The sequence below is a fragment of the Saccopteryx bilineata genome, chromosome 9 (assembly GCF_036850765.1).
Source record: "Saccopteryx bilineata isolate mSacBil1 chromosome 9, mSacBil1_pri_phased_curated, whole genome shotgun sequence".
NCBI classification, from domain to species: domain Eukaryota; kingdom Metazoa; phylum Chordata; class Mammalia; order Chiroptera; family Emballonuridae; genus Saccopteryx; species Saccopteryx bilineata.
In genome coordinates, this window is record NC_089498.1 from 72,138,677 (window position 1) to 72,164,973 (window position 26,297).

The 26,297-nt window shown below is 52.4% G+C and overlaps 1 protein-coding gene across 1 annotated transcript; it reads left to right on the plus strand.

Annotated features, from left to right (window-relative positions):
* On the plus strand, positions 1–24,948 carry LOC136313649 (collagen alpha-1(XIII) chain-like). The gene is made up of 4 exons (XM_066244145.1): positions 1–844; positions 17,715–17,784; positions 21,814–21,891; positions 24,863–24,948. Exons 1-4 carry the CDS (start codon positions 551–553, stop codon positions 24,946–24,948), a joined length of 528 nt encoding a protein of 175 aa, XP_066100242.1. The 5' UTR covers positions 1–550.
* Positions 24,949–26,297: the final 1,349 nt, after the last annotated feature.

Genomic DNA, 26,297 nt, shown 5'->3' on the forward strand with positions numbered 1-26,297 from the left:
ATTAGTTTGGGAAGTAGCACGGATTGCTCATCCGATCCGTGCAGCCGCGGCTAGTGTGTCAAGTTACAGAGGCGCCGGAATCGGCCCCAGCGCTCCTCGGCGGCAGCCACGACCCACCTCTGCCCATGGGGCCCTCTGCGTGCGCCCCTTTGCTCCCGGACTGAAACTGGCTCGCGCGGGAGACGCGAGACACCAAGAAGCGCCGACGGGGCAGAAACAACTCGAGGACTCTGCAGATACTTGAAGGGAAAGACGCGGCGGAGAGGAGTGCCGACCAGATCCTCCGAGCTTTCCTGGACTTGGAACGTTCTTCGAAGTAACTTTTTCTCACCTGGGCGGACCCCGATTACCACTGGTGTGTTTTCTCGGCTTTCCCCCTCCTGCTGCTTATTTTTCCATCTTCTTTGCCGGGAGCAAAGGAAAGGGACATTTTCCAGAGACAACAAGCCCTTTCCCGCGGCCCCTCAGCTTGGATCGAGCCTTTTGGGGCAGCGGCTTTCGCCTTTATTTATTCTATTTATTTATTTATTGGTTTTCAAGACGCGAGGGGATGGTAGCAGAGCGCGCCCGCAAAGCGGCGGCCGCGGGTGCCCGGGGCCCTGGGGAGCTGGGCGCTCCCGGGACTGTGGCGCTGGCGGTGGCGCAGACGGAGCGCTGCGCTCGGCTGCCGAGCCCGGGTTCGTGCGGGCTGCTGGCGCTGGCCCTGTGCTCGCTGGCCCTCAGCCTGCTCGCCCACTTTCGGACCGCGGAGCTGCAGGCCCGGGTTCTACGCCTGGAAGCGGAGTGCGGGGAACAGCAAATGGAGACGTCTATTTTGGGACGAGTCAACCAACTGCTGGATGAGGTCTGTGCTCTTTGTTGCTGGCTTTTATCCCTCCCCGCGGCGCCCCCTCGCGCAGCCTCCAAACTCTCCACCAGCCGGTGCCCGTGGGAGCTTCTATCCGCGCTGCGCGGTGCGCCCCGGGATTCGCATGAATTGTCTGAGGGAGGAGTTGGGGCGGGAACGGCTGCTGCACTGCCTGGGACCCCGAGGACCCGAGCGACTTCCACCGGACCCCTCAATCCCGCCTCTGGCAGGTGCCCTCTGCTTCTGAGGCCGGGAGCGCCCTGAGCGCGCAGGGCAGGTGGAGGACGGCACAGTGCGCAGAGACGCTCGGAGGTGGCCAAGCTCCACTTCTCCCATCGGGCACCTCCGCCAGGGGGTTGTGAGAGCCACCCAGTGCCCACGCGGAGGAACGTGTGACCCGTGGTCCGGGGCCGAGGGTCCCCCACGGCCCTCCCCATCTATCCCTCGAGGATCGAAGATCGGTAGAGCCTTTTATTGCCAACGTTGGTTTTGGAAGATAAGTGAGGGAGTGAGTAGAGTCATCAAGGGGCTGAGGGGATGAGAGGGGGCAGTTCTTGCAGCTGGTGGTGTCCTGGTCCCTGCCCACTGCCCCAGACCAATGGGACCCAGATGTGAGTGTCCCTGGCTCTGCATACTCTCTTGTTCCTAAGCTGGGTTTCTTATTTCCTGCCCTCTGGAATGGTGGTCCCCCAACGTTTTGTGTCTGTGTTTTTCTGGGAAAAGGATACTGAGTTTTCTTCCATTCCCAAAATGTTCTGGAACCCAAGTGGTTTAAAAGCCATTAGTATCTCTTTGCCATGACAATCTTGGGAGTACATAAAAAGACCCACCAACCCTAGGAAGGAGGGACATGCAGTCTTACGGGTGCCATCAGAGAAAAGGCTGGGCAGTGACAACAAGAGGCCTGGCAACTTATGGGAGTCTGGGCAGCGCAGGGTATCCAGGGCCCAGACGAAGAGAAGGACACACAGGTGAGGGGTGTAGCAGTCTGAGAAGAGGTCCTGACAGAGGCTGGCCATGGAGGGAGGGTTTCCACAGAAAAAACTGAGAGGGCCTCTTAGTAAGAAGTGGTGTGGAATAGTGAAGGAACGGGTGAACTATCAGGCAGGCCTCAGTTTTATTACCACTCTGCTGCTCAGAAGCTGTGCAACCTGGGGCAAATACCCTAACCTCTCTGAGCTTACAAAAATGGTGGTGATGATGGCTAGCATTAGAGCCCAGCTCGAACTGTAGGCCATTCTGGAATGTAGACATTCTGGAATGATGCACCAGTTTTCTATAGCCAGGTGCCTCTCAGGTGCCCTTACCAGGCAGAAGCTGGTACCTGCCAAAGCAGTTCTCAAAGTGGTCGAAGAGAGATAAGCCATGTGGCCAAAGCAGAAAGGGTGGTCACAGGGCAAGTTCACTGCTGCTAATGGCTCACTCATGACTGTGGCTGTCAGCTCATTCCCATGCTCTGCCAGGCACTCGGGAATTCGGAGGGTTCTGTCAGGCTGCAACTGTCCCCTGAACTGGGAGGCAGGGGTTAGGGGGAGGGCTCTAAGCTCAGCAATGCAAGCAGGCAGCCTTTGTAGGCGGGCCGAGAGTGCACATAGGACTGGCTGTGCAGTGGAGAGGGTATGAGGGCAGCTAGGGCTCTCCCAGTACCTCTGGGGTGCTAGTTGCTGAGGGTCAAGCATGAGACCTTGGGAGTTTCACTCAGTTCCTCTCACCCTTCCTGCCCCTCCTGTTGGCCAGGACATGCCCCAGCCCTTTCCCAGATCCTTGCTTCCTCTGTCTAAGACTTAGCCATGCCAAGTCATCTGCTCTCAGGGTCTCGGGGCTGACAGTATTGTCTGACATGCTGATACTGCCTCTCACAACTGCAGTTTAGTGTTTACCCATTGACTTCTAGACTTCTCATCTGCAGAGCTTCTGAACCAAACCCATCTCACTAAGGCCCAGAGAGGGGCAATAGGTTACTCAGCATCACATGGTGAGACCCAGGACTAGAATCCTGACCCTGCTGCTTCCAGTGCTTTTTCCACAATGTCCTGCCACCTTTGTCTATTCTCATTCAATAATTCAGCAAATGTTTCTTGAGAGCCAGCTGTGGGTCAGGCGGCGTGGACACACTTCTGCCTCCTAAATGTAGAGGCAAATAGGACACAAAGAAGAAAGCGGGCAGTGACCATATTGTGTGGAAAGTGTTACGATAATGGAAGCAGAGGAGGCCTGGGGAATGTATTAACATGCCACATACCTGATGGTGCTGGCTTCCTGGGAAATTGATTTTCAAGCAAAGTCTTAAAGGGTAAATAAGAGTTTTTCAGGCAAAGTGGATGAGTGTGGGGGCCTTGTTCTTAGGAGCAAAAGAAACAGCTTCTGGAGGCTGAAAGTCAGAGGGGGAGGTTTGCCTTGGGGAACTGGAGAAAGTCCGTGACCCTGGAGGGCTGGGAGGTTGCAGTGGTAGAGGGTATGGCTGGAGAGAGACAGGCGGCTTAGGTCAAGAGGGGCCTTAGAGACAACTAGACCAGTGAGAGCAGTGGGGAGCCACAGAAGGGTCTGGAGGGGGGCAGTAATGACCCTAGAACAGGAACTTAAGGCAGAGCAGGGAGGCCAAACAAGAGGATATTGCAACCAGAGGGGACTGTGACCCAGATTAGGGTTGCGCATGGGGTCAGAGAGGAGTAAATGGCAACAGTGGCTGCAGTGGTGGGACCTGAGGTCAGTAGCAAAGGGCATTGGGACCAGAGGGAGAGCGCTGTCCTGTGGAGAGCAGGGTTGGGTGGCCTAGCCTGTGTGGATGGCCCTAAGGGACATCTCTTGGGTAGGGCCTGCAGTCCAGGGGCTTATGAAGGGCACTCTAGAGGCCATCCTGTCTAATATGATGGCCACTAGTCACATATGACTTACTATATTTACACTAATTAAAATGAAATAAACTTTAAAATTTAGTTTTTCAGTCACACTAGCCACATCTTAGTAAGTGCTCAGCAGACACCTGTCGTGAGTAGACAGCACATACGGAGCACACCCACCAGTCAGAAGGTTCTAAGGGACAGTGCTGTGTCCGGAGCACGATGCTTCTGGGCCAGCAAAGGTGTCCCCAGAGCACCTGGAGCCCTTCTTCCACCCCAGTGCCTTCCTTTCTGAGGTGTTCTTCCAGGTTGGAGCAACTGGCAAAGGTGAAGAAAGAGTGAGGCAGAGAAGGGAAAACTGGAACCGGTAGAAACCCCTGGGAAAAAAGAAAATGCGGAGAAGAGAGAAGGACATGGTTGGTTAAAGGATGAACCCATGAAATGGATGTGTGGAGGGTTCCTGCTCTCAAGGGGCACACAGACACCCTGTGAATATTGGCACCTAGGCCTAGGATTCCAGCGGGGCTTTGCCGCCCCCTGAGCATTCAATCCCTCCTCTGTAGATCCAGGCCCTGACTCCCTCTTGGGGATGCTGTGACACTCTTAGGAAATGGCAGATGGAAGAATGCCCTTAAAGGTGCCACCACCAGCGGCCATGCTCAGGACCACAGGAATGCTTGCAGAGGGCTCCCAGGGACCTGGGGCAGGCCATCAGTCCGGAAGCAGGTGGGCCCGGGCCACTCCCTGCAGGATGGACGAAGGGCGTTGAGCAGGGCACCTGTGAGGCACACAGCCTACACAGTGGCTTAGAGGCAGGCGTCTAGGGGCACCTTCACACCACCCACGCCGCGCTGGGCACAGACCACATCTCTGAGGCAGGAGGCAGAGGGGGCTGTCGGGGAAGGCTGAGGGGACCCAGGAGGAGAGAAGCCTAGACTGAGGCGTACCAAAGGCAGGTGTGAGCAGAAGGGCCGAGCGCTGGAGGGGAGGGTCAGAGCTGAGAGAGGAGGACGGGGCGGGGGCCCCGCTCATGGGGAGCTGGGAGTGTGGCTTTCATGCCTCGGGCCCCAGCTCTCCCCCCATCATCAACTCTCTCCTGGTCTGAGACCTTAATGAGCACTCCAGCTGCAGTTACTTGATGTGCTTGCTGTGAAGAGAGAAACTGGAATGTCCCAAATGGAGGAAATCAGATGTCACCTATGGCTGGGCAGAGGGTGTGCGGTGAAAGAGGAGGGAGTGGAATTTAAAATAGCCAAACCCATTTGTAGGCCAAGGGGGGCCAGGGGTGTCAGCAGCAACCTTCAAGGTGAATATTGAGGGACCCCAGGAAGACTCCCTTGTCCCTAAATATAATAAGAACAACCATGTAATAGGAATGTCTCACATTTATAGGGTGTGTACAGGGGCCCTTTATTGAGTCCTTTCCAGGGAAGCATGTAGGGGAGCGATCAAAGCAGCGGCTGAGACTGGGGCTCTGAATGGAGTCCCCTAGGACTGAAATGCTGGGATGAGGGCGGGAGCAGGCTCTTAAAGGGGAAGTATGTGTATGACACAGTGAGGGGTGTGGCCTATGTAGTGTCCTATGGAGATCACAGCTGCCTCACCCAGTAAATGAACAGACCTTGAGCCAGGTGGCCTCATACGCAGCACAGACTCTACTATGTCAGTCCTAAAACCCCTCCTCCTTTCATGTTGTGAGCAAATGACTAGTCTTGTGAGGTGTTAACAGAGGGAAGGTCCTCAGAGCCCCTCTGGTCTAGTGCCCTCACCCAACAGATGAGAAAACGGGTTTGAAGGCTGCTAACCAGGTATCAGAGAAGCCAGGGATAGACTCCCGGCTCCTGCATACATCTCTCCTCCTTCTCAAATGATAGTTAATTGGCTGAGCAGTGGCAAAGACCTGGTACCTGTGTGCTCCGCTCTGGGTTCCCTGGCCCTCAGCAGACATTGTTAATCAATTGTAGTATAACTCCCCATTGAATTTATACTGCCTCCATCCTTTGCAATACTTTTTCAGGAAGCTACCACTAACTAGTGAGTTGGTGTTCACGATAAAGAGCTATTTCATGACTCTAATTAAGGTTTTTTAAAATACAGGGCAATATTTACTGTAGATAAAGCTAGGGAGAGTTTCCCAAGTTTTACAGCTTCTCTAATGGCCTTAAAATTAGCAGGTAGCTCCAAGCCAGACTGAGGACCTCATTAAGTAGCCAATCCTCATGGGAAGGTGGTGGGAAAAAGTTAAAGCAGCTGAAACAAAATGCCGTCTGTATTAAGCAGTTTCACAAGGTGACACTCTGAGAAAGATGCCCTTTTCCCTTATTCTAGACTTGCCCCAATGCCATCTGTAAAGCCTTCCTAAGCCACTCCAACCCAAACGGCTCTCCCTGCTTGGACTTCCTGCAGGTCTTCCTAGCCATGCCAAACATTTAGCGCAGAGAAGGAAGATAGATAAAACATGGCATGTGCTGACTTCTCTTATCCCAGAACCACAGCAGCCATGACTAATCGCTCAGCACTCCCAGTGAACCTAGATAGTCCTCAGGATCCTTCTCAACACAGTGCAGCAGGCTGCTGCTGCCGGTCTGCGAGTCAAAGGCCGAGATGAAATCTATTTGCTGTCCCTGGCTCAGCCCAGATTGTGCAGTGTGCTCTCCTCTCTGCTGCCTTTAAATACCCGGTTTCTTCATTTGATTGCGTGCAATCTGATGGCAGCCTGAGGCTCACTAGTCTTGGAGTCCCTGACAGTCTAGCCAGGGACTTTGCATGTACTGAGCAGCCTTCACCAATGAGCTGCTGGGTTGAAGGTCCCCCTGCAGGAGGCTAGTGAAGCCACCTCAGTCAGCTGTCCTCCCCTCACCCACACCCCCAGACCCAGCTGTTAGCTCAGCATTTGCTGGGGGGATGGTGCCCTGGAGATGGGTGTTTTGTGGCCACCAGCACAGGGTGAGATGATTAACTCCTAAGTCAGGGCTGCACCCTGGTGCTGGCTAAGAGAGAGGAAATGGCTAGATAGGATGTTTCCACCTAGACAGAGCAGCTGTTCCACCCACCCCTGCCGTCTCCCACTTTTGAGGTTCAGTACCTTCACCTCACCTGCCCAGGCTGCCTGGCATGTTTTGGTTGGTGCAGAGCAGTAAAGTGGGCAAAACCACACATCTTTCTGCTACTAACTAGTCGTGTGACCTGAGCCTCAGTGTCTTGATCTGAAAAAAACTAGGGATAACAACATCTTCCTCCCAGGGTGGTTGCAGGATTAAATGAAATCATTCTATTAATAGCAACATTACTACCTCCCTCATCATCGGAGGAGATAAGACCGGCTGTACCATATTCACTTTTATTAATAGCTAATATTCACTGAGCACTGTTTAAAGAGCTTTACATCTATTAATTAACTTAATTCTCACAATAAGCCTGTGAAATGGTTATATTTTTACTATTTCCTTTTTACAGAAAAGAAAATGGAGGCCCAGAGAAGTTAAGTAATTTTCTCAAGGTCACACAGCTAGTAAATAGCAGAGCCAAGCCTTGAACTCAGGAAGTCACCCCAGAGCTGGCATTCTGAGCCACTAGTATATACCACCAATATAAGGTACCAATATCCCACTAAGTCAGCTAAGGCAGGTCACATCGGCCAAGGGCTGGGGACTTGTTTGGTTCCGTTTGGTTCTACAGAGGTGGCATTTACTGAACTGACTTGGCATCAGGCCCACAATGCCATCTTTGTTGTAAAAATGACATGGAGGATGCCATTTGTTGTATCAATCCTTGGTTTCTAGGATACCTGAGCTTCCCAGGAGGAAAGGGTTGGTTCTTGTCTCTTGGACATTGAGCTGTCCCCTAAGAAGCTTAGCACCGAATCTGGGTCCACTGCGTGGCACAGCGCAGTGACTACGCCGTAGTCCTTCGGGCCGCAGTTTCTGTAGAGCCCCATTCCGAGTTCTGTTTCATCACCCTGCCCTGGCTTTATTTTTCCCTCTCATCTCCTGTTGCCTCACTGTATAATGGGCATCTGTCTGTCTCTGCAGCTGCCTGAATGTCCCCTTTTGTAACACGGTAGGGTTAAAAGGTCTATAGTAACTAAACTTTTTTATTCTTTCCTCCTTCTCATATATATATATATATATATATATATATATATATATATATATACCCTCAAAGGCCTGCTCTGATCCAGTGACAGGCTGACTACATAGTGGAAGATTTAAAGAACACCAGGTTGCCCTGGCTGGATAGCTTGGTGGATTGGAGCATCGTCCTGAAGTGCAGAGGTTATCAGTTTGATCCCCGGTCAGGGAACGTACAGGATCAGATTGATGTTCCTGTCTCTCTCTTGCTTTCTCCCTTTCTCTCACAAAAAAAATCAATAAAATTAAAAAAAAAATTTTTTAAGATAAAGTCTTTAAAAAAAAAAAAGGACACCAGTTGACCCATTTCCCAAAATCTTGATGTGAATCCCTGGGGGGAAGGTCCAGGAAGAGGGTGTTGTACAAGTTGCATGGCTGGCAGACCCTCATGCCGAGGAGAGAGCTTCTCCGTGCCCCATGCCTGGAATATCCTGTCTAATTGACCCAAACCCCTCTCTTGTGTCCCAAACAATGCTTGAGGGGCTGATGGTAACAGTAATGAGGGTCACAATGAGATCAGTAAAAGTCCTACTGTACATTGTACAGTTTGAAAGTCTGAGAGGTTTAAAGATGGGTAAGCAATACATTCTTTTGGGTGGAGGTTGGTTTTGATTTTTTGTTTGTTTTTGTTTTTTTGTTTTTAAATCAACTGAAAGCTTGCCATCTCGAAGAAAGGAAGTTTGAGGAGAAGCCTTAGGAATTCTCCCACACCTTCTGCATGGATTCTTCTCTCCCAGAAGCAGCTTGCTGAGTCCTCAATAAGTAAAGGAAGTCAGCAGGCTCCTCTGAGGGAAACTGAGGCTAGGTCTGGAGAGGGGCTGGTGGAGCTGGGCAGGTGCTGTGTTCTGCTCTCCCGGGTGTCATCTGGGCTGCTCGCAGATGCCAGCAGCAGCTCCATACGGACAATCCCGCTCTCCCAGCCGTGGGCCGCATGCTCCGGGTGGTGGCATCCCTGAAGAAAACTCCCTGTGACCAAGGGGCAGAATGAGGCTGCTGGCGGCAGAGGCTCCTCTGGACTTTCAAAGGGCAAGGGCAAGCCCAGCACAAAGGGGCGGAACTGCCTGCCTGAGGCTGGGCATGGCCTTCCAGGGGGACACTGGGCCCCTGTCTCCTTCCTGGAGGCTACTGAGGGCTTTCCAGAAACTCTCCATGGCTAGAGTCCACACGGGCTGGGCCTGGCCGCCTCTTCGGCACCCTTTCCTCTGCTCTCCGCCCTGCCCCAGCCTCGCTGGTCTCCATGCACCTGCACCGCAGCCTGGCCTCTCCTGCTTGGGCCCCTCCTGCTGTGCTGCGCAGGCCCTCTCGTCCTCCTCACCCTCCTGCCTATTCTGTAAGCAACAGGGCTGCCTTCCTGCCCCCGGGCCTGGGATTCTGCCAACCAGGGAGCTTTTTACCTGCAGTCACCTGTTTGTTACACTGTACATGCCTCTGAAGGTGCCTCTTAAGACGTCACTTGAGGTTTTCTGCATTGGGTCATGCTCTGACCAGGTGGCCTGTAGGGAAGGCCATGAAGGACGACCTCTGGGCACAAGGACGCAGAAAGGGGGCTGGTTAAAGGAGCATTAACTGGGGCTTTTCCAAGGACAGCCTCAGTGCACTTGCCTGTGCTGGAACCTGAGGTTTCCTGGCATAATGGGGGACTTGGCGACATGGGGGGTCAAAGGGTGGTCGTACAGCCTCCAGTCACTCCCCACTCCATAGAACCAGAGCGCTGGAAGGGAGAGAGCTATGCTCTATACCAGGAATCTCCCACAACATTTCTGGGTCTCTAACTTACACACCCTATGTGATGGGGAGCTCACTATCTTACACAGGTGACCATTCCATGATTGCACAGCTCTGGCTGTAATGTCCTATGTATTCTTCATCTCATCAGAGCTCTGGACCCACCTCTATATCTACTATCCCAACCCTCCAACACAGCTTGAAAGTAACTCAAACTCAACCTGTCTAAACTGAGCAGGAAGTCGGGCCCTCCCCAGCACACCCTCACTCAGGAATGCACCGGCTTCCTGCTGCAGGCCCTGCTGGTCGCACCTTCTCATCTCCTGCAAATCCGTCCTCTTCTCTCCATCACTGCCTGCCTCGCACACCTGAGCTGCCCTGGCTCTCCTTGACCATGGCAAGAGCCTCCTAACCTGTCTGCACTTAGTCACTCTGCCTACCTCCTCTTTTATCATCCACACAGCAACCAAGGTGAGCTTTGAAAAACTCAACACAACCACCACATTTCCCTGGTTGCAACTCTTCAATGACATCCTGTTGCTCTCAGGCAAGAGAGTACATTTCTGAATGTAGTCCAAGAGGCCAGCAGGGCCCGGCCCTGGCCCTCCTCACCAGCCGCATGACTCACGTCCCTCCCTGTGGAGTCCAGCCACACGGCCGTACACTGTCATAGCTGAGAGCACAGACTAGAGCCATATTGCTGGGTTCAGATCCAGCTCTGCTAATCACTGGCTGTACATACAGCATTGGGCCAGTTGTTTAACCTCTCAGTACTTTGAGCTGTTCCTCTGTAAAATGGGGGTGATGATAGAAGAACCTTCTTCTTATGAGTGTTGTTTTCAGGATTAAACAACTTAAAACAAATGCTTTGAGCAGGGCCTGGCATTCTAGTAATAGAACTGTGATTTTGTGATATTTCAATCTCCTAAAAAGAACCAAGCCTCTCCTCCTCACCCCGGGTCACAGGTGGAGGAAACTGGGCTCTGAGATAGGTTTCCTGGTTCAAATCCTGCCTCTGCCCTTGGCTGTGTGCCATCAATGCGAGTTAACTCCCTGCCCTCTGTCTCAGTTTCCTCATTCATGGCTGGGTTGTTATCAGTGCTGAATGAATTAATATATGTGAGATCCTCCCTGGTTCATAAGAAACACATTGCTGTATCAGTTCTAGGTACTTTCCTTGTACCTGGATCCCTCACCTGGTTCGTTGCTGCTCATCTTCCATCCCAGACCACCTGTCACATCCAAGGACGAGCCAGCCTAGTCCACGCCATGGGACAGGCTGTCAGCACCCTGCCCTCCAGCCCTAGCTCTGATGACGGTGGTTGCTTCATGTCGATGTGCATGATTTTAGACTCTTATGTGCCCTCCACAGAGAGTATGCTCCGTGAGGGCAGTCCCAGTGTCTGCTTTGCTCTGACGTGTGTTCCCAGCATCTTGCCTGGCTCTGGCACATATACATGCTCAGTACCCATTTGTGGAAGGGAGAGAAGGAACGAAGGGGCACCTGACGTTCATCCCAGCACTCTCATCCCAGCCCCTCCACACTCTGCTGTAGGGGACCCATGCATCGTCTTGTGCCCAGCCCAGAGATAACCTCAGACCTCCTGGAACTCTGGAAGTCCCTGGCCCAGTGCTAACCCTGCTCCCACTCACATCCACATAGCTCTACAGCCCAGTTCTTTGACTCTGCTGAGGAAGTAGCAGGGCTTTAGGTTAGCTGGACAAAAGGAGTTCCTCCCATGAAGGCTGGAAAATTCACAGGGGTGTATACCTCCTTCCCTCGATGTTTTCTAATTCACAGAGCTTGGTGCCACAACAGTCTGTGGTTCTGGTAAAGCAGGGAGGTAGAGGCATCCGGAGGACTCTCGGGCCCCTGTTTTTTGGCCCTGGGAGCCTGTGATCAGATGCCAAGTCCATTGCACAAAGAGAGCTGTGGAGGGAAGAGAAGGAATTTCCTAAAATACCCACCCTCACGTCACCCCCTCCAGGGCTCCAGCACACAGCCCCCTTTCCCCCACCCCAAGCAGACCAGGCGAGTCCAGTTCTGGTGGGTGTGGGATGAGTGTCTAGATTTCCTCCGCTTTGATTTTACCCTGCTGAGCTCCCTGCGCCCTGGGGCACGCAGCCGCACAGGGCCTGCTGCCTTAACAAGCTGGGTCTGTGGGCCACCACCTCCTGCGGTCCCTGGGGCTGGGCCCACAGAGTTAGCACTGTGCAGCCCGGGTCCTGCCTCTGTGCCTTTGCTCTTCTCCGGTATGTCCTCTCACCCCCATCTCTTTCTACCCAAATCCTGTCACAGTCCAGCCCAAAGCTCATGTTCTCCTGAGACCACAAGGATAGGCTCTAGGGGACAGACCTCAAAGTAAGTAATTTGGTTCAAGTGTGGATCAGAGGCACCAGACCGGGCCCTGCCCTCAAAGGCTGGCTCAGGCTCCAGCGGGATGCTGGCCCAGTAACAGTGCTGGCTCAGGGTGATGAAAAGGGCTCTAGCAGGTGAGATCAAGTGCCCACTCCATGCCAAGCATTGTAATCAGACACTGACACAGGGGCCAGAGCTTTGCCCAGTGTGGTCATTTCAATGGGCACTCCTTTCAACTGCTAGTTCTCAGGGTCAAAAGAAGGGCCTGCAGGTAGGAGCCCCACTCACCTCCCCTTTAGCAGGCAGAGGGAGTCTGAGTTTCCCAGAGGGGAGGGGCACGGCAGGAACCTTGGCCCTGTGTCCGCATGCCTGCAGCAGTGTATGAGGCAGAGCCAGCCTCACCCCGGCAAGTGTGAGGAGGCAGGCCTGGCACCAGCTCAAGAAAGAAGTGGCCTTCACCTGGCCACTAAGAAAACAAGCTGGCACAGCAGGTGTTCACCTTTCTTTACATCTAGACACCTCCTTTTTTTCCTGACCTCATTTCATTTTATCCCTGTAACTGCCCGGGGTAGGCCAGCAGATAACTAATATCATCCCCAGTTTACAGATGAGGAAACTGAGGTTCAGAGAGGTTCTCTCTCTTGCTTAATACACAGTGAGTGGGAGCGCTGGGGCTGGCTCCTGAGGTCCGGGCACTCCCAAATGTAGCTCAGGGACAGGTCAACCTGCTCAGCCCTCGTGAGGTGGGCACTTCAGCAGAGCTTGGGGTCATCTGTGCTCACCCAAAGTAGGGTCCCATAGCCGCCTCCAGGGCCAGGTGGGTTCTACTAGGAATCATACATACATAAAAATTAATCATTAAGTGACATTTCCACCTAAAGCACTTAGCACAATGCCTGGTATATACTGCTCAATATGTGTAGCTATTGTTACTGATACCAGCTCATTTAGTAATTTCACATGGTAAGTGCCTCAGGGTTTCAAGTGCTCCCCAGCAACACTTTTGCACATTCCCCCCAGGGCGGAAGTGCCAGGCTCAAGGTCATGACTGTGAGTGCAGGATTCACCTGGCCTCTGCCTTTGGACTCCCAGTCCCCACACCACAACCTGGACCCGCCCACATGTGACAGAGGCCTAGGTTGAGGCTGAGCCTTTTCAGAGCCCAGGGCTGAGCATGGGGAGGGAGTGGCCCCTAAACCCAAGGCCACGCTGTAACTGCATTCTTTGGGGAGAGTGAGTGGCCGCTTGGCGTTTTCCCTTTGATACTGATACAGGCATCTTAATAGCTGAGATGATCGGGCGGGTGATGTTTCAGCTGTGGGCACACGGGCATTCCAGGAGGCCCTGGCTTCCCATAGAGGCAAAGCAGGAAGGCTTCTCTGTCCAGGACAGCCCATCCCAGGGCCTCGAAAAGTTACCCACCTGCCCCTAAGCCTCAGCCTGGGGATTTCTTTCCAGCAGTCTCTAACTCAAACTCAGGAGCCCGAGGGCGCCAGGGTGGTAACCTGAGTAGGTGAAGCTGGCCAGGGCAAGGGCACTGTGGTGCCTGGACAGCACACACCCACCTGAAAGAGGTGGTCATCATTTAGTGCTGCCAGTTGCTACCATGGCCCAGTGTCGCCAGTCCTCCTGTCAATGACGTTGGAAATCTAACCTTTACGTGAAACTTTCTGTTTTATAAACAACTAATATTTATTGAGCATTTACAATATACCAGGCCATGTTCTAGGACAGGGGTTGGGAAACTTTTTGGCTGAGAGAGCCATGAACGCCACATATTTTAAAATGTAATTCTGTGAGAACCATACAACGACCCGTGTACGTTACACATTATCCGATAAAAATTTGGTGTTGTCCTGGAGGACAGCTGTGATTGGCTCCAGCCACCCATAACCATGAACATGAGCGGTAGGAAATGAATAGATTGTAATACATGAGAATATTTTATATTTTTAATGTTATTTTTTTTTATTAAAGATTTGTCTGTGAGCCAGATGCAGCCATCAAAAGAGCTACATCTGGCTCGCAAGCCATAGGTTCCCAACCCCTGATCTAGGCACTTGGAGATATAACAGTAAATACAACAGACCAAATATCCATGTTCTTGTGGAACTTATTTTCTAGTGGGGGGGGGCGACATTAAGCAAGATAATTAAGGCAACAATAATAACATCTTAAGAAGAAAATAAGACAGGAAAGGAGGATAATAAGAATATTGCAGGGCACCAGGGACAAGGAAGGCCATATTGAGAGTGAGCCATGTGGTTAGAAGGAGAACATCCCAGGCAGAGAAGGCAGCTAGTGCAAAGGCCCTGAGGTAGGAGGAAGCCTGGCACATGCAGGCCCATCAAGAGGGCTGCGAGGTCGTCCTGGCTGCCATAGTGAGTGGTCTGTGGGGCAAGGGCAGAGGTAAGGGACTCATTAGAAGATTATCACAGCCATCAGGCCAGGCCAGAGGTGATAGGCTTGGACCTGGGAGTACTGGGGGGACCGGTGAGAAGGGGCCAGACCCTGAATTTGTCTGGAAGGTACACAACAGAAGTTGCTGAATGAGTGAATGTGGAGTGAGAGAGAAGGAGGCATCAGTAACAATGTCAAGGTTTTGGACTGGGAGATCACAGTTGCCATTCCCTGTGATGAGGGAAGAGCAGACCTGGGGCTCAGGGAGAGAGGGTGAGGAGCTCAGCCTTACCAGGATAATTTTGGGATGTCTATCAATGGAGATGTCAGGCGGGCAGCTGAAAGGGAGGTGAGACTGGGCCGTGTGGCTCTTCAACACTGCAAAGTCAAGTGGGCAGGAAGGAAGCAGCCCAGGACTCTGCGAAGGAACCCAGAGTGGTTAGGAGGGGAGCCTGCAGCGGTGCCCTGGGGCCGAGGAGAGAAAGTGTGTTAAAGAGAAGGAGCAGTGAGCAAATGCTGGGGCTGGCTGAGATGGGGGGGGGGACTGCCCTCTGGGCTTGGCTACGGGAGGTCATGGGGGGCTACATGGAGAAGCTCTTGGGGGGAGGGAAGGGAAGAGATAGTAGGAGAGGTCCAGGAGTTTTTCTTAAAAAAACAGCTTTGTCAAGAGAGGATTTTTCTTTTCTTTTTTTATGATGGGAAGAACAATAGCATGCTTGCGTAATGATTTACATCAGGAGTGGACAGAGGACAGCTCAATCCCATTCAAAGCCTGTTCTTATAAATATACTTTTTATGGGAGCACAACCATGCTTATTTTGTTCTGAGCTATCGCTGCTTTTCGCCTACACAATAGAGTTGAGTGGTTGTGACAGACAATGCATGGCTCCCAAGGCTTGAAATATTTACTAGCTGGCCCTCACAGGAAGCATTTGCTGATGACTGCTGTAAGTGGCCCAGTCCAAGGGAGGAAATGGCTGACACAGGTGGGAGGGAGACTTGCTGCCAAGATGCCCCAGGCAGACTGGAGAGGGAAGACCTGGTGAGCAGGTAGAGGGTTGGCCTTCAACTGAGAGCACAGACGGGCATGAAAGAGGACAGAAGGGACAGCGTGCCAGCACGGACGCAATGGGTGGGTACGCATGGTGGCGAAGCCTGTGGAAGGTTTCTTCTGGCTGTTTCTGTTTTCTCAAGTTTGTTAGGTGACAGTGACATTGAGGTCATGGTTTTGGGGTTGGGGAGGAAAGTTGTGAGAACTATTAAGGCAGAAAGATGGAGGAACTTGCTGGGCCTTCCTCTGAGATAATGGTCACGTCCTGAAGTGAAGCCAGCCAGCCAAGTCACGTGCTTTCTCCGGCTCCGTTTTGCTGCATGGGCGCCAGCATGAGCACCAGCATGGGTAGGTGGGAGTGTTCAGTCTGCTCGGCCTGTGGCTGAGCCAGGAGAACGTGCTGATGGGAGAGGGTGTCCTGGCAGCCGGCTTGTAGCCAGAACGGTGGTTCCAGTCACTGAGCACAGAATTGGAGCTGGGTGAGGAGGGACATGAAACCAGGTGGGCAAGGGACAGTGAGAGGTGGGACCGCCGCAGAGAACAGGTCCCCCGGCTGGAAGGAGATGTTGGCTGAGGTGTTGGGAGTGAGCTGCAGAGGAGGGTCAGGGGGTGGGGTTGAAACCCAGACCCTGGAAGGGGCGATATTGGAGTTAATACTTCCAGAAATAAACACTGGGCAGGCCAAGAAAACACACCCACACCCTGAGCTTAGTCAGTTTTCCATCTCTGTGTCAGATGTCTCCTTCCCCTCTGAATGGGTACCCCTAGGTCCCGGATCCACCTTTCTACCCCAGGCCCCTCTCTGGAGCTCGGGAACCACATGTGCCCCTGCCCACCTGGACTCCTCCACACAGACAGCCCTCAAACTCAGCTTGTCCCCAGGCAAACTTGTCATCTTCCCACAAGCCTTTGCCCCTGTCCTGTCCCAAAAGCGGTATCTGGGGTACCCATAGCAGAGCCTGGTCCCTACCCTCTCTCCCACAAGTTCGTCCTGTGCCCCGCCCACTCTTCTTCCTGTACCTCCTTCCCTGTCTTCTCTCCCTCCTGCTGCCGCACCATACACACACTACCGTTGTCTCTCAGTTGGGTTGACGACTGTGACAGCCTCCAGAGAGGGGTCTCAGCCTCCAACCTTCTGTCCCAGTCTTCATCTCCGGGGCCCAGCCTGTGTTTGCCATCTTGCTGTTGTTGAATGAGTGACAACCCTAATAGTGCAACCTGTAGCCAGAATGTTGCAAACTCAGCGGGCCTTGGCTTGATAGTCACTGAATGGCTTTGTCACTTAACAGACTTCTGTCACATACCTACTGTATGTGAGGAACAGCCACAAATAAGTCTCTTAACCTTCCCACCCAAGGTGATTGGTGGGAAGGGGACTAGATAGGTACATTCCCTGATGGAAAGTGGCATTAGTGAACTGGGCTCAGAGCTGGGCATCCTGGGATCTGTCACCAGACTTTGTCCCAGGAGGTCACCTCTTTGCCCAGTGGCCATTCTGTGCCCACTTGCAGCCTAGCCTCAACACCCATTCACAACATTTGTGTGCCAGTCTCCCATTCTGAGTGAGGGGCTCCCCTTTGGGGCCTTCCTCTCTTCCTCACCTGCCTGTCTTCTGCTTTGACCCTCTGCCTGCAGAATCCTCACCCTGTCTGTCACTGTGTTCCCTCTCCTGGGGTCATTTGTACACAACCTTTCTCCAGCAGGATGGAGTGGACTTTACATCAAAAAGCCTGAGCTCTTGTCCCTGATCCACCACATATTGGCTGTGTGACCTTCAATAAATCACTCAGCCTCTCTGAGCCTCAATTTCCTTAAGTAAAAAAATGAGGTCATTGTTAAATGTACCTTGGAATTAGATTGGAAAAATAGATGTGGTTCTCTGTATAAAAGTACCCAGCTCAATGCCAGTACAGATTGGGGTTTAGCAGATATTAGTTTGATGTGAATCAACATGAAGTTTTCTTGAGAACAGAAGTCACTGTCCCTGCCCCAGAATCTAACAGGAGCCCAGACCTACTAGGAAACAAAGAGCGGTGAGCTGGGAAAAGTAGATCATTGAGCCCATGAGTGTGCAGTGCAAGAAGGCCACAACTGGTGTATCAGCTCCTGCAACTGGGGTTAGTTTCTTTAAGAGCACTCTGAAGACATCAGATCATGAGATTGCCTAGATGGCACCTCTCTGTCTGTTTCTTATTACCCAGATGTCCAGTGGCCAGTCTTTGATTCAGGAGCAGTCCTCCTGCCAGCCCCCAAGTGGCTCCTCTCCCCCAACCTACCCCCCCCCCCCCGCCATCCACAGACGATTTTCAAGGCTTGACCACCAGGTCTCCCAGTGACTCCTCTCCTCTGTTTCCTTGTGCAGAAATGGAAGCTCCACTCTCGGAGGCGCCGGGAGGCCCCAAAGATGTCTCCAGGATGTCACTGCCCACCAGGTAAGGAGCCCAGTGAACAGGTGGCTGGGACGGGGACACACACTAGAGGCCTCTCTGTGGTTGTGCTCTGGCCATACCCTGCTCAGGGAATCACTTTTCATTGGAAAGGTGGGAAATGACAATATCTGTGACATTTTCATCTACTCATTGGTTGGCCTAACCACCCCCTATCCATCATTTATTTATTCAAGCATTCATTCATTCAGAAACTCTTCTATGGGCCTTCACTATATGCCCCAGGTTGTGAAACTAGACAAGATAATGGGCATGGCTAGGTTTTGCCAATTCTAAAGTGTTATACAGCATTGAAGAGAGGATAAGCCCAAGAGGGCAGGGACCAGGCTCATCATCATGGTCACTATTGTGTCTCCAGCTCTGGACACGTAGTAAGTGTACAGAAGTGTTTGTTAATGGAATGAATGAATTGCCTCATTATTGTAAAACTTTCCTGCCCTTGCTAGGTGGCTTGGGTGCTTTGTGTTGTATGGTATCTAGACTACCTGTCCAAATGTCCCCTTGCATATAAGCTCAAGGTTGGAAGGTGATGTGGTTTAACAAAGTTAACCAGTCCAATCTGGATTCAGATTCTATTTTTGCCGTTGACTAGCCCTGTGTGGGCAGATCGCCTCCAAGTGTACCTTTTCCAGCGTTATTTCCTCTGTATCTCATGACCTGCTCCTCAGTGGGTCTGCTCATCTGGTCACAACTATATACTGAGTGCCTGCTCTCTGCTAGGCACCATGCTGCATGTTGGGCTCAATTTCATTGTTCACAGTTAATAATAATGATAAATCAGTCAATGTGGACTTCTCTAGATTGCTGACCGTTATTAAGGCATAAGAATGACAGATGAGCAAGTTTACTTGTTTTCATGGTAACTGAAATATATAGTACTTTTAGGGGAATAAGAAAGGAAGCTCCAGAAAAGGGTTGAGGGAGAAAATAATCAAGTAATTGCAGAGGGTTTTGCCCTGCTTGGACCTCTGCCAGCTCAGAGTGTGGTCCCTTGATACCCGTCGTGGGCACAGGTAGCATTGGCAAGACACTGGGCTCTCTGGCAGGCCTTCCATGGACATAGGCGTCAAAGGGCCCTAGTAGCTCTCAACCATGGTACCCAAGCCAGGGAAGAGAGGCCGACAGATGTTGAGCATATGGGAAACGAAGAGACTGCATTTATTGGAGCATGAGTGGGCTAAGGTGGGAGTCACAGTTCAGGGGGCTGCTGTGGGAGATGGTGACATCATGATGGGATTCAGCTGGCCCAGTTGGAAGAGGGTCGTCCAGGTTAATTAGAAGGGTATACAGAAGCCCTGGGAAGCTTCCTCCCTTTCTTGGGGCCCAGGAGATTGAGCCCTGGGATCTGGGAAAGCATTTGAGAGAAAAATGCCAAGATTAATGAGATGAGATGAAGGAAAGGGTGGGGTGCCAGGGCTGGGCAGAGCAACTGTAGGCAGCATCAGTCTGCATTTCAGATAATAATGGCTGTGGTCTCCATAACTCTGGTCAATTGTAGTTGGTTTCTTTACTCAAAGTACAGAATGCTGGTGAAGGGCAGGAGATTTGGAGCCATGGAAGGCAGGGGTTTGACATTCAGCTGTGTGACCTTCAAAGAATTCTTTAACTTCTCTCTGCCTTAGTTGCCTCATGTGAAAAATGAGGATAAAACCCCTCTTGCTGATATATGATGACGATTCAGTGAGATAATTGTGGGAAGTACTTACCACCTTTCCTGATTCCTAGTAAGCAATTATCCCCACCCCCAATTCCTCTTGCACTTTAAAGATGCTCAGAAATCTGACTTTGAGTGATGGGCACACGATGCAATCAACAGTTCAAATGCTATAGAGATGTTTACCTGAAACCTATATACTCTTATTGATCAATGTCACCCCATCAAATTTAATTTCAAAAATTTTAAAATGTCAAAAAAAATGCTTACAAATCCTCAATAAGCACTGTGTCCTGATGCAATGTAGGCTGTACATCTGTGGCAAGACAGAGGCTCACCCTTCTCTCTTTCCTGCCTGATTGGGCTTCACATTCCCTGCCCACCATCGAAATGGGTGCCCAACCAATTGGTGTCAATTTTGTGCTTGGGAGAGTCTGGCTCTGGGGTCCTGGGAGGCTGGGTGCTGGGAAAGATGTGGCAGGAAGGGGGACGAAAGAGTGCTTCATCTCTCCCCACCTTCTGGGAGTCTGTGTGGGACCCAGGGGTCCTGGATGGGGAGGAGACAGACGTGAGGCAGTGTGAGCAGCTCAGAGATAGCGGGGGAGAGGGACACATCGGGGTGAAGGGTGCTTCATCTCTCCCCGCCTTCTGGGAGTCTGTGTGGCGCCCAGGGATCCTGCATGGGGAAGAGACAGACGTGAGGCAGTGTGAGCAGCTCAGAGATAGCAGGGGAGAGGGACACATCAGGGTGAAGGGTGCTTCATCTCTCCCCGCCTTCTGGGAGTCTGTGTGGGACCCAGGGGTCCTGGATGGGGAGGAGACAGACGGGAGGCAGTGTGAGCAGCTCAGAGATAGCGGGGGAGAGGGACACATCGGGGTGAAGGGAGGGGTGGGGAAAAGGAGGGCTTGATGTAGGTCCTCTGTGACAGGGATCACCAGCAGGCTCTGAGTCGGCCAGGCTGCAGGGAGGGGTGTTCAGTGTGTTAGGGAGTTCCCCAGAGGGCAGTGTATAGGTCAGAGCCAGGGAGTTAACACCAAGAGAATTAAAAGAGAAGATCCCAAATTGAGGCAAAAGAGGAAGGAGACTGGGATGCTTTCCCAGCTTTTTGGAGTTAGTGGAGAAGGACTGGAAGGGCAGAGACTGTTTCCGACAATGGAACTACAGAGTAAATGCATCTGCTAAAATGGACTAGGTCCTGCAGTGTCCCTGGGCCTGCCCACGCTGTACCACCTGAGGCTTCTCGCCCACAGTAAAGTTATCTCCTTCACACTGAAGCCTGCAGGCCATGTGGCTGCCAACCTGTTATGAGTAATAGCAGTTATTGCCACTGCCCCTAATTGAGTACCTACTATGTGCTGGGCATAGTGTTGAGCACTTCACAGTGATGGGTGACCTTCTCCGAACAGGCAGAGTAGAGCTTCGACATTCTGAAATGTTGCAAATCTCCAAACTCGTGAGTAAAACACCACACTCACTCTTATACCTAAATCATGCACCTTCGAATATTTCAGAGTTTACAAACCACTTGCAGCTCCCGATACTTACAGAAAGACTTAGACAATTGTAAGTGCCACATACAGAGTCAAAGCATTAATCCCTTTTGTCTTGACAGCATCTCATATTGGGCCCCGTACACAGAAGATGCTCAAGGAATGTTCTATAACTGATCGTTCTGGGTGATGGGATTCTTTCTTATGTTCTTCATCTTCCCTCCGGTTTGTTTCTGACACCTCCCCCACTTCAAGACTATTCTAAATTTTGCCTGACACTGAAGTCACAGCTGTTGGGACACAGCAAATAAACATATAGTCTTCCTGCCCACTGTGGTTGTTGAGTTTGGACTCCAGAGCCCCAAACCCGTGCCTGCCCCCAGTGTGGTTCTGAGGCCGCTGGGCTGAGGTGGGAGTCCTGTGGTGGGTGTGTTCTTCCTTGTGGCAGCCTTGGGTCCTGGGCAGCATCCAAAGAGCTTGGGACACATAATCGTGGGCAGGGCAGAAAACCCACCTCCTTCCCTTCCTACCCTGACCTTGCCAGCATCCTCCCAGGATCCTCCCTGTCCCAAAATAGCCACGTACTGGCTGAAATTTGGCTGTATCCTGCTTCTGGGCTGCATGCGCTCTTTGTCAGGGGAGTGATGGGCTGTAGTCTGGCGCAGGATGCCAAAGGCTGGGCCTCCATTAGGAGGGTCCTGGTGGCCAGGAGTTCAGAGGAAGAAGTGTGGGCCGTTCACAAAGCCTAGGGCCTGGTGGGACAGGAGACGGGTGTTGGGAACAGAGATACAGACCGTGAGACTTCCTAGGCCACTTGAAAAGAACACAGAGATCAGGGAAACTCTCCCAGTCTCTTTTTCTGTTCTTAGGAACAAATGAAGAGCAGGACAATATAGGCTCCAGTCAGCAAGGAAACAGCTACTTCAGGGCTGCCGCACTGGGGCTGGGTGGGTCCAGCAGTGTGAGAGATGGGACATGGTTGTGTACACGGCGGGAGCCAGGACCCACTGAGCTGCTGGAGCAAATTTCTTCACGGTCTTGGCACCATCTTCAAGGGGAAGGCTAGACAGAGTCATGCACTGAGCGCCAGGCCGAGAGGCTGGACTGCAGGAGCGGGACATAGGTGGTCCGTCCAGGTGTGTGCATGAGTACTGCAGCCAGCTCTGGTACAGAGGGTGGGTGAGGGGAGACAAGTGGCCTTCAGCCAGGTTAGTGGGAGAGCTTCCAATAAGGGAGAAGGGAGGCGTCTTCCTTGGCAGGCTGGAGGACAGTGGTCCAGGACAGGAGGGTGGCCCTGCCATTGTCATCAGATGGCTTCCCCTCTGGGCTCCTGTCTTCTGCCTCATTCTCAGCATCCCGCTGGTCAGCACGAGAAAAGAGGAGGCCCCGGAGAGCACGTGTCCAAGCCCTCAAGAGCAAAACTAGAAGAAAAACAACCTGACACATCACTTCTGCTCATTTCCAATTGGCCAGCGCTGAGTCACATGGTTACGCAGACACAAGGCAGGCCACGCAAGCCAAGGCAGGCCACGCAGTGTTTCTTGCTGGGTGGGAAGTGGGAGAGCAGAGACCTAGGAACAACTAACAGTCTGCAGAGAGAGCATTCCAGGTTGAGGCACTAGCACGGACAGAGGCTCTGAGAGTGAGCAAAGGGTAGGTCTCCTTGAGAATGGCGAGCAGCTGAAGGGACCTGGAGCACCAAAGCCATGATGGGAAATAAGGGTGGGAGAGGACGGCCAACAGCCAGGCTGAGGAGTCCGGCTCAGCTCTCTCTGTTCAAAGGGAGGCAAGGGGTTTTCACCCTGGGAGGGATGGATTGGTAATGGCTCCCTGGACGGCTGTGCTGAGTCTGATTCTGAGGCTGCATCCAAGGGTAGCAAAAGATATGGCAACCACTTACTGATGTCTGCATGGATTCCTAGTGGTCGGCAGCAAAGCCTCTGGCTTTGTCAGCCCACAGGAGATGACGTTGCATCAGAGGAGGTTCAGGGAGGAGGGATGGGACCAGATCCAGTCTGTAGTCTAGAGCTATCACTAGCAGCGATGTGGACAATGGCTTGGAGAAAGAAAGCCCCATGCAGCAACAGAAGTCTGAGATTCTATGAGAAGGGCTCTGTTTTCCCATGTGTTTCTATTTATGTTCCTATTGCACTGCCTCTTGGGGTTTGCTTATTTTTCATAGATAGTGAGAGCTGGTGTCCACACATCCCGAAGCCCTTTCTTTGTCCAGCCTTGCCCTGGGGCCCTGGCATCAGCTTTTGCCCCCCACACTCATTGCATTTACATGGACAGGGCCTATGGCCAGAGTTTCTGTCCCCACCTGGGCCCTCTCTCATCCCCTGGGCTACAGCAGAACAGACCCACAGCCCCCCTTCTTTGTGGTTCTCCTTACTTTAGACTCAGCTAACCCAGAAAGGGGAGAATTCAGAACAAAGTATCCCTTGGTGCCATTAATAAAGACAGGGATTGCAGAGCTGATGGTTGTTTTAGGGAGAACATGTAAACTAAAGAAATACTGTTTTAAGGTGCCTGAGAAATTCCGCATGCAAATAATCATGGGGTACTTCTGAGTCATTCCTGGCTATTCCTTAAACTGCTTCCCTGAGGGCAGCCTCGGAAGAGACTCTCTTTTTCAGTTCAGAATCTCCCTGGTTTGCTTCAGCCAAAGGGATGGGCTTTCACATGCTGCGTCAGCTCCATCCCCCCTTCCATCCCCACTGCCTCTTCCTGACTGTGCAGTCCTGACTCTTAGCCCATCTGACCTCCCAGACACCCAGCACCCACCCATAGTGGTCGCATCAGTGCCTCCTTCTCCCTCAGCCACTGCACTCCATCTGCTGTTGGGTCCTGTCAAGTCCACTCCTGCTCAAACACCATCCGTGACTCCCTAGTGTTCAGACACATCCCCACCCCAATAATAAGCCCACTTTTGTCTCACTAGTCTGGTCTCTGACCGACCTGCCCCTATGCCATACTCTTCTCAGTAAAACTGGGCTGCTCAGCTGCCCCACCCACACCCACACCCTAGCGTCTCACCTGTGCACCTCGCTCATGCTTTCTGATACCTGTTCTTTGTTTCTACCTGATGATCTCTTCACTACCCCCCCCCCCAGGCTGCTACACGCCCTTGCAGCCACCTCCACCCTCCTCTCCCACCATGGCCTTTCCCATTAGTTCTGCTGCTTGGTTATGATGTTAACATAATGCTTGGTGTGTGCTCGATGTATAATCCAGGCAAAACCACCTACTGGGACAAGTAATTTGTCTTCAAATGAGAAGGGAAAACAGACCAAAATGTATACACCTGCGACGGTTTCTCCTTGGCCACGAACATAAACCATTTGATTTCAATTCTACAGGCGCTTGACAGCAAAGCCCAGTATGAGGCTCTCACACAGAGAGGAGCTTGTGTGGGTTTCCAGCCGGGGAGAACCTTCCCACCTACACCCACCCTGGGCAGCATCCTTGAGGCCTCCACCTGGATGTGTCACAGGCTGCCCAGCCTCCAAGGGCACACGGCGGAAGCCAGCATCTTTTCCCCACACCTGGCCCTTTCCCAGCATTCCCGTCTTGGGGGTGGCACCATCCCTACAGAGGCCCAGCGCCTGGGCTGGGACCTGGGAGGGAGCCTGGACACTGCCTTTCCGCTCACCTCCCATCAGTCACCGCGCCCACCGGTACCCACCCCCGCTGATCCCCATCGTCTTCACCATGGTCACCCTTGTTCAGGCTGCCACCATCTCCCACCTTATTCACTGCAGGAGCCCCCCCACCAGCCTCCTACAATCCCTTCTTCACCCAGGAGGCAGAACGGTTTTTTTAAAATTAATGCATAACTCCAGTTAAAGCGCTTTAGTGCTTTTCATCACACTTAGGATAAAGTGGCATACTGCCACTTCAGTCCTCCCCTCCTGCCAGGTGTCCCTTCTGCGTGCCAAGTGACACCTGGGATGCCTAGTGCCGCCTGTGTGCTGAAGGCAGTGATCGGAGCAGAGAGCCTGTAGGGGAAGGAAGCGACAGCCGAACCAGCGTGGGGGTGGTGTGCTTTAGAAATCACAGCCAGTAAGGTTCAGATCCTGGGTTCCAAATGAAGGCACACCCTGTGGCCTTTGTGGTCCTATTTCAGGCAACGTGCTTGCCACAGAGGAGGGCTGGCTCGTACCCTGGAGAGGGCCCTGGACATAAGGAAGCACCCAGCCCTCATGGGCAAGAGGGGCAGGAGCCAGGGCAAGCAGGGCAGCAGAGACCACAGCTGCCCCCAAACGCCCCCGCCTACCCTTGGCACTGCCTCTTCTCTCAAGGCCCTCTGCTCTGCACTTGAGTGCCTCCTGGGGAATTCTCTAAAGTTAATAATTTCTTCCCTATTTCCTCCCAAAAGCAATTCCAGATCCCCAGCCCTCCTGGACGTTGCTGATAATGTGTTTCTCCTAGATCAGCTCTGATAACACCCGCCCGGGTGGTCACTGGGATTTGTAGAGAAATAAAAATAAGGAAATGGACGGTTCCGGAAAGGCCGTGTGCTGGGGCCAGACGCGGGGACTGGGGATCGGTCCCAGACCCTGCGGGAGTCTGAGCAGGTCACTGTTCCCTCTCTGGGCCTCAGTTTTCTCACTTGTAGAGACAAATGACTTTAAAGAACAATATGGAAGGACCTGGTAAAGAATGGAATGGCCCCCAACAAAGCCACCCCTCTCCCGAGCACGTTCTAGAGAACACTCAGCCATGAACAAGAGCCCAGTGTGTTCACTGCGGCGGTGTGTGTGTTAGAGAAACACTCAGCATGCACACGAGCCCAGTGTGTTCACTGTGGAGAGCCCAGTGTGTTCACTGTGGTGGTGTGTGTATTAGAGAAACACTCAGCCATGCACACGAGCCCAGTGTGTTCACTGTGGAGAGCCCAGTGTGTTCACTGTGGTGGTGTGTGTATTAGAGAAACACTCAGCCATGCACACGAGCCCAGTGTGTTCACTGTGGCGGTGTGTGTATTAGAGAAACACTCAGCACGCACACGAGCCCAGTGTGTTCACTGTGGCGGTGTGTGTATTAGAGAAACACTCAGTCATGCACAAGAGCCCAGTGTGTTCACTGTGGCCGTGTGTGTGTTAGAGAAACACTCAGCATGCACAAGAGCCCAGTGTGTTCACTGTGGCGGTGTGTGTATTAGAGAAACACTCAGCACGCACACGAGCCCAGTGTGTTCACTGTGGCGGTGTGTGTATTAGAGAAACACTCAGCATGCACACGAGCCCAGTGTGTTCACTGTGGCGGTGTGTGTATTAGAGAAACACTCAGCACGCACACGAGCCCAGTGTGTTCACTGTGGCGGTGTGTGTATTAGAGAAACACTCAGCAT

Coding starts and splice junctions, on each gene's coding strand:
- LOC136313649 (XM_066244145.1), top strand. CDS start 551: ATGGTAGCAGAGCGCGCCCGCAAAGCGGCGGCCGCGGGTGCCCGGGGC. Junction 17,785..21,813: donor AGGATGTCACTGCCCACCAG/GTAAGGAGCCCA, acceptor TTCTGTTCTTAG/GAACAAATGAAGAGCAGGAC. Junction 21,892..24,862: donor GGCTGCCGCACTGGGGCTGG/GTGGGTCCAGCA, acceptor CCCTCCTGCCAG/GTGTCCCTTCTGCGTGCCAA.